We start from the raw sequence: 14,842 nt of genomic DNA, 5'->3' as shown, positions 1-14,842 counted from the left end.
AACGTCTGATGGACCAAGTACTTAATGGACTACCCTTTGTTCGGGTCTATCTAGACGACATCCTCGTGTTCTCGCCCGATGCTGAGACTCACGAAGACCATTTGAGACAAGTCTTCGCACGCTTGCGTGCGTGGGGCTTGACGTTGTCCGCCGAGAAGTGCGAGTTCGGTTGCCCTTCTGTGCCCTATTTAGGACACATTTTCGACGGGAACGGTATGAGACCAGATCCAACTAAGGTAGAGGCGATCTTGAGATGGCCTCGCCCTGGTAATGTTGCAGACATAAGGTCCTTTTTGGGTCTCGCCGGCTACTACCGTAACTTCGTCCCTAACTTCTCGGACGTGGCACGACCAATTCAACGGCTGGTGTCGGAGGTCGGAAGTGAAACTTTGGCTTTGGATACCTACTGGGGACAAGAGCAAGAGGAGTCCTTCCGGGCCCTCAAACTTCGTCTCGCAGCCCTGCCCTTCCTAGCTTACCCTGATTTCGGTACCCCCTTCGAGCTCTATACTGATGCAAGCGACTATGCCATTGGAGCTGTCCTTATGCAAGAAGGAAGGCCCTTGGGATTTTTCAGTAGGACGTTGACGGGCTCCCAGCTCAATTGGCATACATACGAGAAGGAAGCATACGGTATCCTACAAGCCCTGATTTACTTCCAACACTACCATATCGGCTACCCCTTGACGGTTACGGTATACACAGACCACGAGCCCTTGACTTGGCTAGCTAAGGCCGGCTCAAAGAAGCTGGAGCGATGGCTTTTGGCCATGCAGGCGTATTCGTTCATAGTGAAATATGTACCAGGTAAGAAAAATGTGTGCGCTGATGCTCTTTCCAGGATACGCCAGCTCGACGACGATACTCTACCGATGGAGCCGATGGAGTCAGAACCTCTCAGGACGAAGCCAGCCAAGGACGTTGACACTACCCGTGCTCTTGTATCTGTTGTAGCCGCTCGTCGACAATTAGCCGCTTGTATAACGGCATTGTCGGCACGGTGGTCGATCGACGATATAAGGCGAGAGCAGGATAGTGACGATGTCACAAGGAAGGTAAAGGAACGTCTGTCGGATCCGTTGCCCTTACGTAGGACCGAATTGACCGACCTCGCCTTCCGCCCTTATAAGCAGCTGTGGAATCAACTGGATGTGCTAGATGGCCTACTCATACGCCGTCGCAAGTTCGATAACGAACGAGAGCCCCGGTTCCTACCAGTGATACCACCTGCCTTGAGATCTGATGTTGTGGATGCCTACCACAAGGAAGACGGTCACTTCGCCGTACGCAAGACTCTCGACAAGCTCAAGTTGCATGCCTATTGGCCCGGGATGGGCACAGATCTCCTCAACCACGAGAAGACATGCCCTAGATGTACTCAGGTCAAGGCAACGGTACCTCGAGCCCCCTTAGGAGTTATGCCTATCGGCAAACCCTGGGACTTAATTGCTATCGACCACTTGAAGGTGCCCCCCAATGACGATAATATTCGTTCACTATTGGTTGTCCAAGATTATTTCACACGGTGGGCTACGGCCATACCGGTGAAGTCCGAGGATACCACCGAAGTGGTAAGAGCCCTTTTAGATCTTTTTAGCATCTTTGGGCCCCCTGGTCGTGTGCATAGTGACCAAGGCCCTGCGTTTGAGTCGAACGCCCTTAAGATTGTCCTTGAGCGTTTAGGAGTTGAGAAAAGCCATACCACACCGTATCACCCTTCGGGTGACGGCTTGGTTGAGCGCTTTAACCGATCACTGATTGGCCTCCTCCGTACTCATGTGACCGACTCTTACCAATGGCCTATGTATCTTCCTTCTTTATTGTGGCACTACAACAGTTCTGTTCACTCAGCGACTAGGTTCGCCCCCTTCACACTAATGTTCGGTCGTGAACCGAAGTCTGTCTTTTTGCCATCGTTGCAGGCCCTTGATCAGTTCTCATTCGATCCATTCGGGTATAACGAGTACGTCAAGGCCCTCTCGATCCACCTTGAGGATCTTGTTGACCTCGCCCACGCCTCCGCCTCTGCTGCAGCCCAAGCTTACTACGACAAGAAGGCCACTGCTCGTCAATTCTATGTTGGACAACGTGTACTAGTACGACGTCTTGGCCCTCAAACCGGAAATAAGCTTGAACCTAAGTGGAGCCCCGGTTGGTTTGTGGTTGGTCAGATGCCTGGCCAAGAGAATAAGGTTCTCAAGCTCAAGCACCAAGATACGCTTCAAGTTCGTGTTCTGTCAGCTGATTATGTCGCTATCGACCCCCTTCAGCCCGACGCCGTTCCTGACGCCCTTGGTATTATGCGACAAGATCCACTACTTCGTGCTGGATCACCCTTGCCCGACCCCGATCTCAACAACGCCCCTGGTCCTGAACCCCCTGTACTACCCGATGTCATTACAGACAATGTGAGTCCAGGAGATGGTTATCCTATGGACCCCCTGGCCGGCCCTGAGATACCCCCTGACCCTGATGCTTTACTATGGATTGAAGTCGACTTCCCACAACCACAACCACGAAACTCAAGACAAGAACCCCTGTCGGAAACGATAAGTACGGCGACCCCGGATGATGTCTCTACTGGACGCAGTGGTGAACCTCATCTACCAGAAGAGGGAAGTGCAGGCGATCTCGACGGACGCGTTGAGACCTCGCCAGCCCAGACCCCTTCTAGCTCTTCATGCCTACAACCCGACGACAACACCGACAACAGCGAGTTTCAATCGGCGCCTTCTCCAGGTTCCTCGTCAGCTGTCCCATCGCCCCCTACGTCACCACCCTGTGAAGAAACGGCTGAGGCTCCTGCAACGGCAGATGTTATGGAGACGGCCGCCCCTTCTGAAACGGCTAGTCGACCTCTAGGACGTGGACACCGCACGAGAAACCCAAGAGTGAGATTTGATCCTCAGACATATGTACCATTAGGAAGACGTCATTAGATTTTTGCCTTTTTTTGTGCGCCGCGCTATACATTTGCACACGTGTATTGTCTACCTTTTACGTCACGTTAGGGCCGTAACATTGTCCCTTTTGACCCTTGTCTCTAAAATCGATATTGTCTCGGACGTTTTGACTTATTGCTCTGTTACAGCGAGAAGAGGCCCTGCGGGTCGATCCCGAAGATGCCAATGATATCCCCACCACGGCTCCCGTCCCCCTCGTCCGTCGTATCCTCCGCCTATCATTACTCAACCTCCCCGACCACCGACTAGACCACAAGCCGTTAGCGGTTCGTCTTCATCATATGTCCCGACTTCGGCGCCACCGCGTAGTATGCGTGATCAAGCTGTCATGACTGACGCCATGGTTTCGGCACATGTTGACGACTCGACTGCCCTTACTACTATTGAGGCTACTAACAACTACTACGATAATGACGGTGATGATGCTTCCATTGACACCGACAACTCCTACGGTCTCGGTCAACCAGAAGACGATGAGTCCTTACAATAATATTTACATGGCCCTCATCCAGCCTTTGACTACTTTGGATTCTCTGTCGAAGCCCCTTTTCTCACATTAGACGGAAGTGCCGACTCCTTTGAGTTCCACCGTCACCACGACCCTTACCGCGTGTTCGAGCCTCGCCCTTGTCCATTGGTCAGCATTATTCCCCACGCCGATGTCGACATGCATGTCTCTTACCCCCACAAGGTGCGTGAGGCTACCGGTGCTCTCAAAGACCTCGGTTGGATCGACGACTTCGACTTGGACCCAAATACTGACCCTCGCCGCTTTTACTAGCCATGTTGTCGAGTCCCCTGATCAAGGTGTTGGTGTCCTTAGAAGGCCTTCATCTATTACTGCGGCTGAAGCTGTTCTATTGAGGTACACGATGATGCTGAGTCGTGGCACTGTTACTCGATGAGACGGTACATTCCCTATGCCCTTGGGATGGAGTTTCGATCGCTCCCTGATTAAGCCCTTCGAGATTCATGACGACGAATGGTTTGACCAATACCCTACTCAAGCATGCTACGACAATGCCCTTGGCAGCTCCTTTCGTGTTGCCCATGATCGGAACCTACGTCTCTACGAAGGTAATCGTAACCCACTAGAACTAGCTCGAGAGTATAAGCCCTTACGGTGAAATGGTCGGTCGGCCGGTTGGTTAGTTGGTTGGTTTGGTTCGCGGATGGAGATGATAGACTTGCTGGATTGGTTGAGTCTCTTTTTATTGCTACCCTTTTATCTGCTCTGACTATTGACTGCTATAATTATCTCTTATCCTCTTAGCGTGATCCAGACTAAGAGGGGGGGAGTGTAGGGATCGCGCCCTACGCGCTCGCCCTTGTAATCGTTATCGTCTGATCACTTATATTCGCTCGCCATCGATCGCGCTATGCACGTATGCGCACTGTGTGATCATGAACTTAGGATAAGTAGAGTTACAACCCCTTTTTGATCCTTCTCACTCGGCTGCCCTTCCACGAAGGTCTGCCCTTGTTGTGAAGTTCGACTACGCTATCCACTGAAGTCTGGCTACTAGTTGTGTTGCCCAGTAACAGGCACAACAATTGTGCCAAATTTCCGGAAATTTCAGGAAATTTCAACGGAAATTTCGAGGAAAGAATTTGACCCAATTCTTTCCCGATTTGGACAACCCTGGGCATGAGTAGTCAAGCGAGGGTCATAAGCCAGAGGCTCTGGCCCAGAGAGCACCGAATTGACTCTCTGTGGCAGATGAGAGTATCCCATAACCTCGCTGCTACTTATGCGGAGCGAAGCATCCAGCGTTGCAAGTTTCGGAGAATTTTTCGACAGAACTTCGAGGTTGAGACTTTCGGATCTCACTAGTTCTGTAGCAACGTATCATGCTTTCGCCCCACTACCCACTACTCCCAACTAACTAAATGAATGGAGGTTATTGGACAACAGACATTCGACAATAGTATGGTAGAGTGTTCAGGGTAAACCAGCGAGCGAGTAAAGTTGAAAGATTTTCAGAGCTGCCAACTGTCTATTTGGCAGGACCCGATATTATCCTGTGCTTTCACTTCAAGATAAGCTCGGGTTTCTCCTCACAAATTGCGCGCACTAGTGACGCGATCCCTGTCGATTCAAATTAGCAACTTTTGTGCAGTAGTACTAGCGGGTAATACCTCTGTACAGTTACTGGGAGAACATGCTTTGAGGACTGATCGATTAACCGACAATTTCTGTCTGCACGTTATTACTCCAATACTCAACTTTCATGTGACTCTCATACTGCATGTTAGTCGCATGCATGTATCATCGCGATTCTTCTTGACTTATCCGATTGTTACCGTTAAGGCCACGTAGACAATGGCCGCTACGGGTGCTTCGACGGTGGGTCCATCTGAGCTCACGAATGAGTTCCGCTGTAACGCCTGCTGTCTGGAGTTCACCAACAATGCTCAACAACGGAACCATTATAAATCTGGCAACTCAAAGGGGACCGTAAAGTGACTGACAAAGTACTTGGAAAGATTTCCACGTTTACAACACTAAGTGGAAAGTCGCCGGTTTGGCGCCAATTTCTCCCGAGATCTGGATGGCTCGTATGGAGCAGTTGGAGGAACTAGCGGAAGGCGCTGGAGATACTAAAGGCACAGCTCATTCAAAGCACAGAGGCGACGCGGGTGTTCAGATGGTCTTAATATGGCGAACTCAACTGGCTGGGGTCATAGATGCTCGGGACCACCACAAGGACCATAGGGTTGAGACCAACGAGTCACAGGTTGAGATAGTTCGAAATGATAAAACTTGTCTATTAAATGAGCCTCAAGTAATGCTCGTTTCGTAGGGCTACTCTAGAGGTAGGCACGGCAGGTGTTCTTTCTTCATCCCGGATATAGAATACCTCAAGGACCTCCCTGGCATTCTGGCTATGTTGACTCAGAAGGTCTATGGGCGTCACCAATGGCAAGGTCGCAACTCATCGTATGTATGCGTATATCTACAAGCAGCGTCTCTTTAACAGTAGGTGGTACGACCGCTTACTAGAAATCGTGTTGATGGACCGTGCCTCATATAATGCTGAGTTGAAGCCAGTTAACAGGAGAGGGAAATTTGTACCGAGCTCTGGTCAGATCAATGGTAAATCTGGACGATTCGATACTTACTACGTTCTTTGGCGGGTGGACGCAATTCACGATGGTGGAAAGGCCTCAGGAGGATATGTTTGAGCTAATGAATAGTCCGTCCACTCGTATCACAGGCATTATACTGAGTGATGACTCTCACATTGAGGGAATCACCGGGCCATCACGTCTCAAGGGTGTGCGCCATCGCGTACTACAGCAACAAGAGTCGATCGCGTCGTTGTATTTTATGCCTTAACACTTTTAATACAATCTGAAGAATGCGTGTTAAATAATCTAACAAGGAGAGGACTTAGGGAGAAGGGGGGACAAAGGAGGGGTAGGCGAAGCGTAGAAAAGAGACTTTATAGACGATTGATGTCACCGTTGACTATTCTAATATGCGGGTCGCACCACTCGGAGGGTAGCGTCGACCGGAAACGCTGTCAGGGGCTAATTCTGCCAGGGGCGGAACGAGCTTCTGAGCGCCGTGAAAAAGTGATAGGTCTCTAGGCCTGTCCTCGATATATTACTGGATAGTATTTTCTGCTGGCATGGCGACTCTTACTACCAAATAGATTTCTAGATAGGTTCGGCTTACTAGCTTAGTGGCGGTATTTGCGAGGAAGTTTTCCGTGTTAGATCCGTAGTTGACAACGCATATATGAGATGGCACAAATATATAAAATTCGAGCAATACACCAATCGTCATACACAACAGCAGAAGTTATGTACATTATAATCAATGACCCAATCATAATGACTCCATCTTTTCCTTCACAACATCGAACTCTGCAGTACTAGCCAACACAATTCGCTCACTTATTAACAATTGCGGCATCGGCCGCTGCAACTAAATTTGGAATTCTGCGACATGCATTTTATCTCCATTTGCTTCTTGCTGCTGTTGTTGGACCTCCTCTCGAAACATCGGGTGCCCTCGAAGCTTCGCTCCGAATCTCCGTGTCACCACTTTCTTGAACCGCAGAGTTGGCTCGTTGGTGGTAGCAAAGAGACCAGTGTTGAATTCTGCCCTCCAATCGACAAACTCCAAACCCTTCGCACACTCCTTCCGACGCTTTCTTCGGACCATCTCGTCACCCCGCTGAATAATTTCATGGTCAGAAGAACTACACAAGGACCGCACTGATCCGACTTCAAAAACTAGTAAGTTCACCTGGATTCATCACTGCAGAACTCGCTGCTATCCGATTCCTCATCATCATCATCGCTAATACTACCAATATCCTCCTCATCGGCCAGATCACGTTCAACATCAGTAGTAAATCCTCCATCATCTTCTGGCACACCGCAGCCATAGTCCGCTGGATTGATCCGCGGCAACGATGGTGATGATGATGGCGTCTCCTCACCCTCATACCAGGACCGGGGATCGGTCTGCGGCGGTGATACCTGCGTCCTCAGCGCCGGCCGCGGAGTTTCCATCCCCTCCTCGATGACAGATAGCCTTCTGGTAGGCGCTGGGGTACGGGCGGCCGATTTCTTCGTCCTTCCGTCCGTCTCTCCTCCTGCGCTCCGCTCAGGTGTCGGAAGTGATGAAGTAGACTTCCGCCGATCCTCCAGTAACAACTCGATGAAGGACTTCCCCTTGGGGATCCCTTGATTCTCTCCGCCAACCTTATCGGTATTGTCACGCTCATCCTCGGAAAAGATGGGCAACCGAAGGTATTCCGTTCGAGAGACTCGTCGCCTTTTATGCATTGAATTAGTAAGCGTTTCGCTATCATCATCAATTCCCGACCTATGAGGCTTACCCACCGTCCAGCACGTAGCATGATGATGATGCCGGTCAAGTCGACCGCTGCTTTCCGCGGGATCAACTCTTGCAACCGGGCAGGACTTAGGCGTCCGAATACACCTTCCAGGGGATTCTGAACGCCGCATATCGTCTGAGTAGGACCAGAATCAAATCGCTAACTCCAAAGGCACCGCTCGAGGCAATACGAAGCGTTTTACAAATGTGAGTTTCCATACTCACCACGTGGAGTCCTTGCATGACCATTATTGACCATCTGCGCCCTACTGGGAGGTGGCCGCGGAGGAGATGATGATGGTTGGTCAATTGGCTGCCTCCCAGCCTCCCGCGCCCCTGCCTGTGAATGCCACCCTTGCTGCCCCCGCCGCCCGTGTAGATGATCATCAGCCTCCATCCTCTGGCCATGTATACAAGGCTCCGTTACAGTATTAGGTGGGTGCGATGGTCCCCTGACCCAAGTCCCGGTCCAGTGCCCTGATGGTGGTGGGAGAGCAGGGAACCCATGATAAAGCTGACGACAGTAGCCCAAGACTTGAGGTTGTTGTTGTTGGGTGGCCACCGTCCACCAGGTGTGTACGTCTATCATGCCACCATTATAATGGACCTAATCGGACACCCCGTGCCCCAGCATCTCGTAGGGTTAATACCATAGGCATCCTCCAGTGCTCCTGCTGCGGCACGTGTCCATCATATCGACCCCTTTGTGCTGCATATTGGTGGGGACGCTGATGGTCGAATGTTCGCCCAGGCGCCGCCCAGTCGCCGGAGGACATGATGTAATAACACTATATACGATTCCTTTCGACCTCGACGGAATAACCACGCAGTAGTCCCAGGAGAGCCCATGCTCTATTCCCGCACTAGAAGCTCATTGACATTATACTACACAACACTTTGATTGCATGAGGCAAAGCTAGCCTTGAAGGTCGTACAAAAAACTATGCCTCAACACGTTAAGTAAGTCCTCATATCCGATACGAAAACAATTAGAAATTCGGCGATAGACCCGTAGTACAAAATGCCCATCACCGATCGGCGCGGCAAAAGCGCTGACGACATGAATTCGACCAAATATAATAATAACAATAATAAGCTCCGAAGACTACCCAGAGAAATCAATATTGTCCGACTTCACGCGCGAGTTTCTCGCTAGAACCGGAATCGACTATTATAATCATTATTACATGCGTATTCAACAAAATAAAGTTACAGATATTTCACTCTACGCTCGGGTCAAAATCTACCAAGCTACACCATGTCCCTAGAGCCACTCGAGAAGTGCTTGGTGACCATAGGCCTCCCACTTGAGGAAGACGAGCCATTGCCATCATCACCTCGTCTCTGGCGGACATTGTGATGATACTCCTTTGCGGCGTGTAGGAACTCCCTGAAAATGGTAAACAGTATTGACTCGAAACATTCCCTCAACGAACTCACTCTTCGCGATCTCGAGCTCCCATAGTAGATACCTCCTTAGCCATGATATGCGTCGCTTCTACTCTCTTTTTATTACGGAGTCTACCACAGCTCGGTCATGAGAAAAACAAAGTCCAGTGCTCACCCTCCACGTGTAGTGTGCTGGAGATCTGACTCTGACGGTGTTCCCCCAATAACACTTCCTAAAGACTTGGACGAGAACTGTACGATGCTTCGAGAAATGACCGAAGCCAGACCTGACAGTACTTCCCATAGCGGCATATGGACGATACAATGCCTCACTCTCATGATGCGACAACGACTTGAAGTGGTCCATGTCTAAGCCGCCATTCTTCCCACTTATCCAATCCAGCTCATCCCACTCGCCCTCAGCAACTGTTAGGAAACTTTTCACTCCGTTAATGAGAATTCTAAACGTACTTGGTTGAGTTTTGGTATGATGGCGAGGCTTCTCCGGACTGATGCAGGCACAGCAATGTCGACTGGCCTGCCATAGAAAATGTTACGTGGAACGAAGTCGAACACAATAACGTGGTACAAAGAACATACAGTCTCGGAAGAAAATAGCGTCGCTCTCACCCTGGCCAGCAGTATGATGAGGTACTGCATGGGGAAGGACCCAAAGCCCAGTATGATGCAAGTACCCCATTCAGCCCAGTTCAGACCTTCCGTCTTGAACCATTCACCGCCGAACTGCACTATTAAAATCTGACCAGGAGAAGTCCAGTGAAGATGAGACTGTGCACAGCGAGCATACCTGTAAGATGAGTTCGACAGACACAATACCGATGAATAGGGGACTTCGCGTAATACCACCCAGGAGGTTCAATTCATGATACAGCTTCCTAGCATTGAACTGGTTGGTCAATTGCATTAATACGAAGGTATTAAATATCATAGTATAATGCTCGGTAGGAGCCGCCCCGTGGCCCAACCTAAAAGTTATCACCAACGAAATATCATCATCACCACCACGAACAACTACCCAGCGCCGTTCTGCATGTCCGTCATACTAGGCGCGGCGAACAGTAAAGTGTTCAACACTGCCAGTTGGTATCTGAAAACCTAGTTCAAAGCAATAAGCAAACTAGCATCTCAGTACACGGCCTGTCCAAGCATATTCCACAGCATGAATCCACTAATGAGAGAAGTGTTACGGCCGTATGGCGGTCGGTCTAGTAGTGATGCTGTAGGGGGTTCGGTGGCCAGTGCGAGAGAGGCCAGAGCATCCATGATGAGGTTCACCCAGAGCATCTAAAGTGGGAGGTGATCTCATAGATCAACCACCACGGTGAGGACTGCCTACCTGGACAGCTTTTAGTGGGGATTCTGAATAAGCCAGGGCGCCGATGGACGCCATTGTGATGGCAGAGATATTCACAGTAAGTTGGAATTGTAAGAATTTAGATATGGAATCATACCTGTTGGCACTCTCATACAAACGACCCAGGTTCGATCCCCAGCACCGGACTTACACATTACGTCCCCACATGCAGGCCTTAAGAATACTAGAAAAGTTGTCGTCCATGAGAATTATATCCGCGGCATCCTTTGCTACCGCCGTCCCCGAAATACCTACATACCAAGACTCCCTGTCACCCCTTGTGTCACCATGCTCTACCCATAGCAAAGCCAACATCAGCTCTTCGTAGCGCGGGTGCATCATTAGTCCCATCACCAGTAACCGCTACAACCTGTCGGTCCGGATAGATACCAAGGTTCTTGCCAGCCTCAGTCGAGTACAGCTCGCTCTCGTTAAGACCAGAAACCAGTATATACCTGCAATGTGCATGTCAGAAGGAGACCACCTATGATTAGATTCGGTACTTGTCCGATGGACTGGAGCGGGCCAAGACCCTGAGTCTGGGCCACACCTGGTCGAATGCCTCATGATCAATACTACAGCCATCCTCTTGGAGGACCTGACACCGTTGATGGTGCAATAGTGCATGATGTCACTACCGCCTTGCGGAACTTAGGACCGGTCATGGCCACACCAGGTACAGGATCGCCGTCTTTGTCCAAGTCGATACCAGGACGCAGAATACCACATCCACGAGCTATTGCCACCTATAAAAAATCACTCAGAAGCTACCAAAACAGTCGCTAGTTAACGTCCAAGGTGACCATGCAAACTGTACTAGAAAACAAATCCCTCATCACAAATTTCCCTTCGTGTAGTAGATTACCGCGGTAAGTAGGTTGTCTCCAGTGACCATTCTAACATCAACTCCAGCTCTATTGCAGTCCTGTATAGCATCAGGAACCTCATCCCTCAGTGGATCCTCGATACCCACTACCCCCAACAAGACCAGATCCTGAATACACAGTACCCCAGGACCATACCGCTCGCGCCTACTGATTCAATTTCACACCGATCTTCATCACCGGCCTGAGGCAAGGCCCAACCACCCGAAGGCTCAGCATCGAAAGTCTTATACGCCAATCCCACCGTACGCAGAGCTTTCCTAGCGTACTGCGCTATTATGGCGTTTCTGATTAAAAAACCATCAAAAGCCTACATGCCGCGGGAAAGATATTTTCCAAGTAACCTACATAACTTGTCGCGATCTAGTGTCCAGCATTTTAGGCCCGGGCGATCCCCCAGCCTGTTCGTACGAGCCACAGAGATCCAATATCTGTCCAAAAACCATACCGTAATAATCGCAACTCGTCTTACAATCTCGCTCGCCCCCTTCATATACATCCTATACTTGCCATCCTTCGTACGGACCACCACACTGGACCTCTTCCGCGCAGATGAGAAAGGAATCTCGTGGACCAGGAATCTACAAATACGAGCAGTACCTCCTAACCACCGCAGCAGCTCGTCGGCATACCTCTGCCGGCCAGTGCTGTTGGCCTTGATGCCGGAGTCTATTGCCTTGGCCCTTCGATCCTCATAGCTGTCCCCGAATTGCTCCACTAACTGCAGTAGCGCACACTCGGTCTTGTTGCCAACCTAAGAAGGACTGTGGTATGTCATAGTTCACAATACCCCTACCTGGTCATAGGCTCGGGCCAATGGATCCCATTTGATATCAGCTGTAGTGTTGAGGGCGATCCCCTCCATAAGGATCTCCTGGACCTGTACAACCAGCTTAGACCGCGAGGCCAAGACAGCACTTGGTCACTCGTGGATTTGGCAGTTGGTCGAGTTGCCGACCATGAGCAGGGTATATCTCAATTCCAGCTAGATTGGCTTCTACTACTGTCATGCGGTTCTTAGTCAGCGTGCCTGATGACGACCTCCGGTAGTGCCCAGAGCCGACCAGGATGGTACATACCAGTCTTGTCACTGCAGATCGTAGTAGCAGATCCCATAGTCTCGCAAGCGTCCAAATGCTTCACCTGAATGGCCCAAAATTCCAACCAAAAACGGCGGAGCGATGCACCTATACTGACCAGGTTATTGTCCTTTTGCATTTTGGTGACTGCAAATGCCAGAGAAAGAGTCACAGCCAGAGGCAGGCCTTCAGGGATGGCAACCACCAGGATGGTTATACCTGAATATCCTCATGGCTTCTCGCGCACCCCGGTTTTATATACGATGACATTATATATGACGGTTGATGTATTGCTCGCATATTGGAGTTTCACCCGTTTTACGTGAAGGTGCAAGACTCGATATTCGCGGCATGCAGTGGTTTGTGGAATATGTTTCTCACTAGTGTCTTTCATATCACGTGTGAAACTCCATTGCATATTTTGAGCAGTATTGTCCACTACGACTCACCCGTGATGAAAAACTGCAGCATTTGGCCAAGAAACGGCGTCATCCATCCGCACGGTGAGCCAATCAACTGAATCTCGTCATCTTCCAGTTGGAGGCAGCAAGGGTACCTGACGACCATCCCAACACCGACCACTTAGTTGGCCTGTGGACCTACTCCTGATTCGGATTGGCAGCATTGCATACGTTATTCCCCACGATGTCCACCACCCTTTGTGAAGAGCAAGTGACATCCTCCATAGTAAGACAAATCTCTGTGGGGTCGGTGATGGCAAATTTCGTTATTGAAAACCTGACTCGAATCTCATCGACCGGAGCACGGCAACGTGAACTCACCGTATGGCCATGATGATAACGCATAGTACGGCAACGACAGTACCCGCCTTGCCGATCTGTAAGGCCATTCGGTCCAGCTTAGCCGTGAGCACACTTTTCTCCTCGTGCTCAGTGACAATTTCTGAGGTAACATGAACCGACCGAAACAAGCTGCGACATACCAGGCTCGTCCTCATCCCCCGGATGCTCCTCAGAAGTTGCCTCTGGTGTCGCCTTCGATTTGGCGACTCCAACACCATTGATGAGAGACTGCCACCACATTAGTGTTACTATAGTGGGGATCCGAATCACCTTTATTTTCCCAGATTCCGAATTGGCACCAACAGCTATTACCAAGAAGATACCAGAGCCATCCATAACCTGTCCGTATGGTGATCAACCACCGAGTTGCGATGTAGTCCCACCTTAGTCCCAGAGAGTAGGAAAGGATGAGTATCTGCACCCTTGGCGACCAATACGGGCTCGCCAGTAAGAGAACTCTCATCACAATACAGAGCTGAACTTTCTATCACTACACCGTCAGCACATATAATGTCACCAACACCTACTATAACCACGTCTCCCACCACCTGAAAACGCCGTGAACCCTTCTAGCCGTGAACGCCTGAAGGCATGAACCCTTCTAGCACTCACGATATCGTTGATCGAGACTTCTTGTTTGATTCCATCCCGGATGACCCTTATTGAAACATCCTGATATGGAAATCCAAGCCAACTGCAAAGTGAGATAAGCTCACTTCAACTTTCCTGTTGAGCTTATCGAATTGCCTCTGCTTCCGCCAGTCGTTGATCGCGGCCACGTTAGTGACTACCATAATAGCTACAATAATGGCTGAGCCCTCAGCATAAGACGTGGGGGTTCGTTCGTATCTGCACCAGCACTTCTAGCTAGCATTCCTGGGTACCAGCCTACGCTGCCGCCAACACCAGACTAATGATAGCTGCACCACAAAGCATAATAATGGTGAAGTCCTTGAATGCCGCGTAGAGGAATTGTAGGTAAGTCTTGGGCTTTGGTGGGGGTACATAGTTCGCGCCGTACCTACCCAACCGATCTTCGGGAAATGGGCTTCCCCTTAGGCCTACTTGGACTTCAGAGCTTCCACATGGCAACTCTGCACACCACTGCTTAGGTCACTACCAATCTGAACACAGTAATTTGGCCAACTCGGAAGAAGAGCCTACTTTCTGAGCCAACCCAGAAGCCCCACCCTGCAGTTCTAGCATGGTGTAGCCGTCTACACCTTCCTCCTCGGACTCCTCAGTATGATGCCCTGATTCATAATTGTTATTGACCCAAAATGACTCGATGGTCACCTTCGAGATCCCTAGCTTTTATCATGGCACACAGATCTTTAATCGAGACCTGGCAAGAAGGACCTCCGCCGTCGTAATCTGGATCGGCTATACGGGTCATAGTAACACTGTTGGGAGACCAAGCTGAGTTGCACTTGATGTTTTAACTGTAGGGGGGAGGGACTTCAGCAAAGCTTGAGGAGATCAGTCCTGGGACCG

The 14,842-nt window shown here is 50.2% G+C and overlaps 3 protein-coding genes across 3 annotated transcripts in view; 1 reads left to right on the top strand and 2 right to left on the bottom strand.

Moving 5' to 3' along the window:
• Pmar_PMAR016447 (retrovirus polyprotein, putative) overlaps positions 1-3,453 on the top strand; it is a gene marked incomplete at both ends in the record, with an annotated part of 6,145 nt that extends 2,692 nt beyond the window's left edge. Inside the window, 3 exons of the mRNA XM_002777654.1 lie at positions 55-2,891; positions 3,092-3,222; positions 3,273-3,453. Of these exons, the coding sequence (XP_002777700.1) occupies positions 55-2,891; positions 3,092-3,222; positions 3,273-3,453 (3,149 nt within the window). The remainder of the gene's footprint in view (positions 1-54; positions 2,892-3,091; positions 3,223-3,272) is intronic.
• A 3,511-nt stretch (positions 3,454-6,964) lies between these two features.
• On the bottom strand, positions 6,965-7,732 carry Pmar_PMAR016446 (hypothetical protein). Its single transcript, XM_002777653.1, has 2 exons — positions 7,222-7,732; positions 6,965-7,174 (listed from the first exon to the last, which is right to left on the bottom strand). The coding sequence occupies exons 1-2, from the start codon at positions 7,421-7,423 to the stop codon at positions 7,011-7,013; spliced, it is 366 nt and encodes a 121-aa protein (XP_002777699.1). The 5' UTR covers positions 7,424-7,732; the 3' UTR covers positions 6,965-7,010.
• A 1,015-nt stretch (positions 7,733-8,747) lies between these two features.
• Positions 8,748-14,744, bottom strand: Pmar_PMAR016445 (plasma membrane calcium-transporting ATPase, putative; the record flags this gene model as incomplete). Its single annotated transcript, XM_002777652.1, has 34 exons — positions 8,748-9,208; positions 9,259-9,339; positions 9,383-9,494; positions 9,541-9,633; positions 9,679-9,745; positions 9,838-9,966; positions 10,016-10,193; positions 10,244-10,315; positions 10,361-10,512; positions 10,565-10,679; positions 10,734-10,833; positions 10,880-11,037; positions 11,086-11,180; positions 11,221-11,328; positions 11,448-11,576; positions 11,618-11,753; positions 11,815-11,897; positions 11,939-12,047; positions 12,099-12,220; positions 12,263-12,346; positions 12,393-12,496; positions 12,546-12,609; positions 12,664-12,764; positions 12,995-13,101; positions 13,328-13,448; positions 13,489-13,576; positions 13,619-13,687; positions 13,732-13,896; positions 13,961-14,020; positions 14,065-14,197; positions 14,241-14,369; positions 14,414-14,472; positions 14,513-14,601; positions 14,645-14,744. The coding sequence occupies 34 exons, from the start codon at positions 14,742-14,744 to the stop codon at positions 9,070-9,072; spliced, it is 3,651 nt and encodes a 1,216-aa protein (XP_002777698.1). The 3' UTR covers positions 8,748-9,069.
• Between the last annotated feature and the right edge of the window lie 98 nt (positions 14,745-14,842).

The sequence above is a fragment of the Perkinsus marinus genome, assembly GCF_000006405.1.
Source record: "Perkinsus marinus ATCC 50983 genomic scaffold scf_1104296951238, whole genome shotgun sequence".
NCBI classification, from domain to species: Eukaryota; Perkinsozoa; order Perkinsida; family Perkinsidae; genus Perkinsus; species Perkinsus marinus.
Note: the sequence above shows the minus strand (reverse complement) of the source record. Positions and strands in the feature narration are given on the sequence as shown.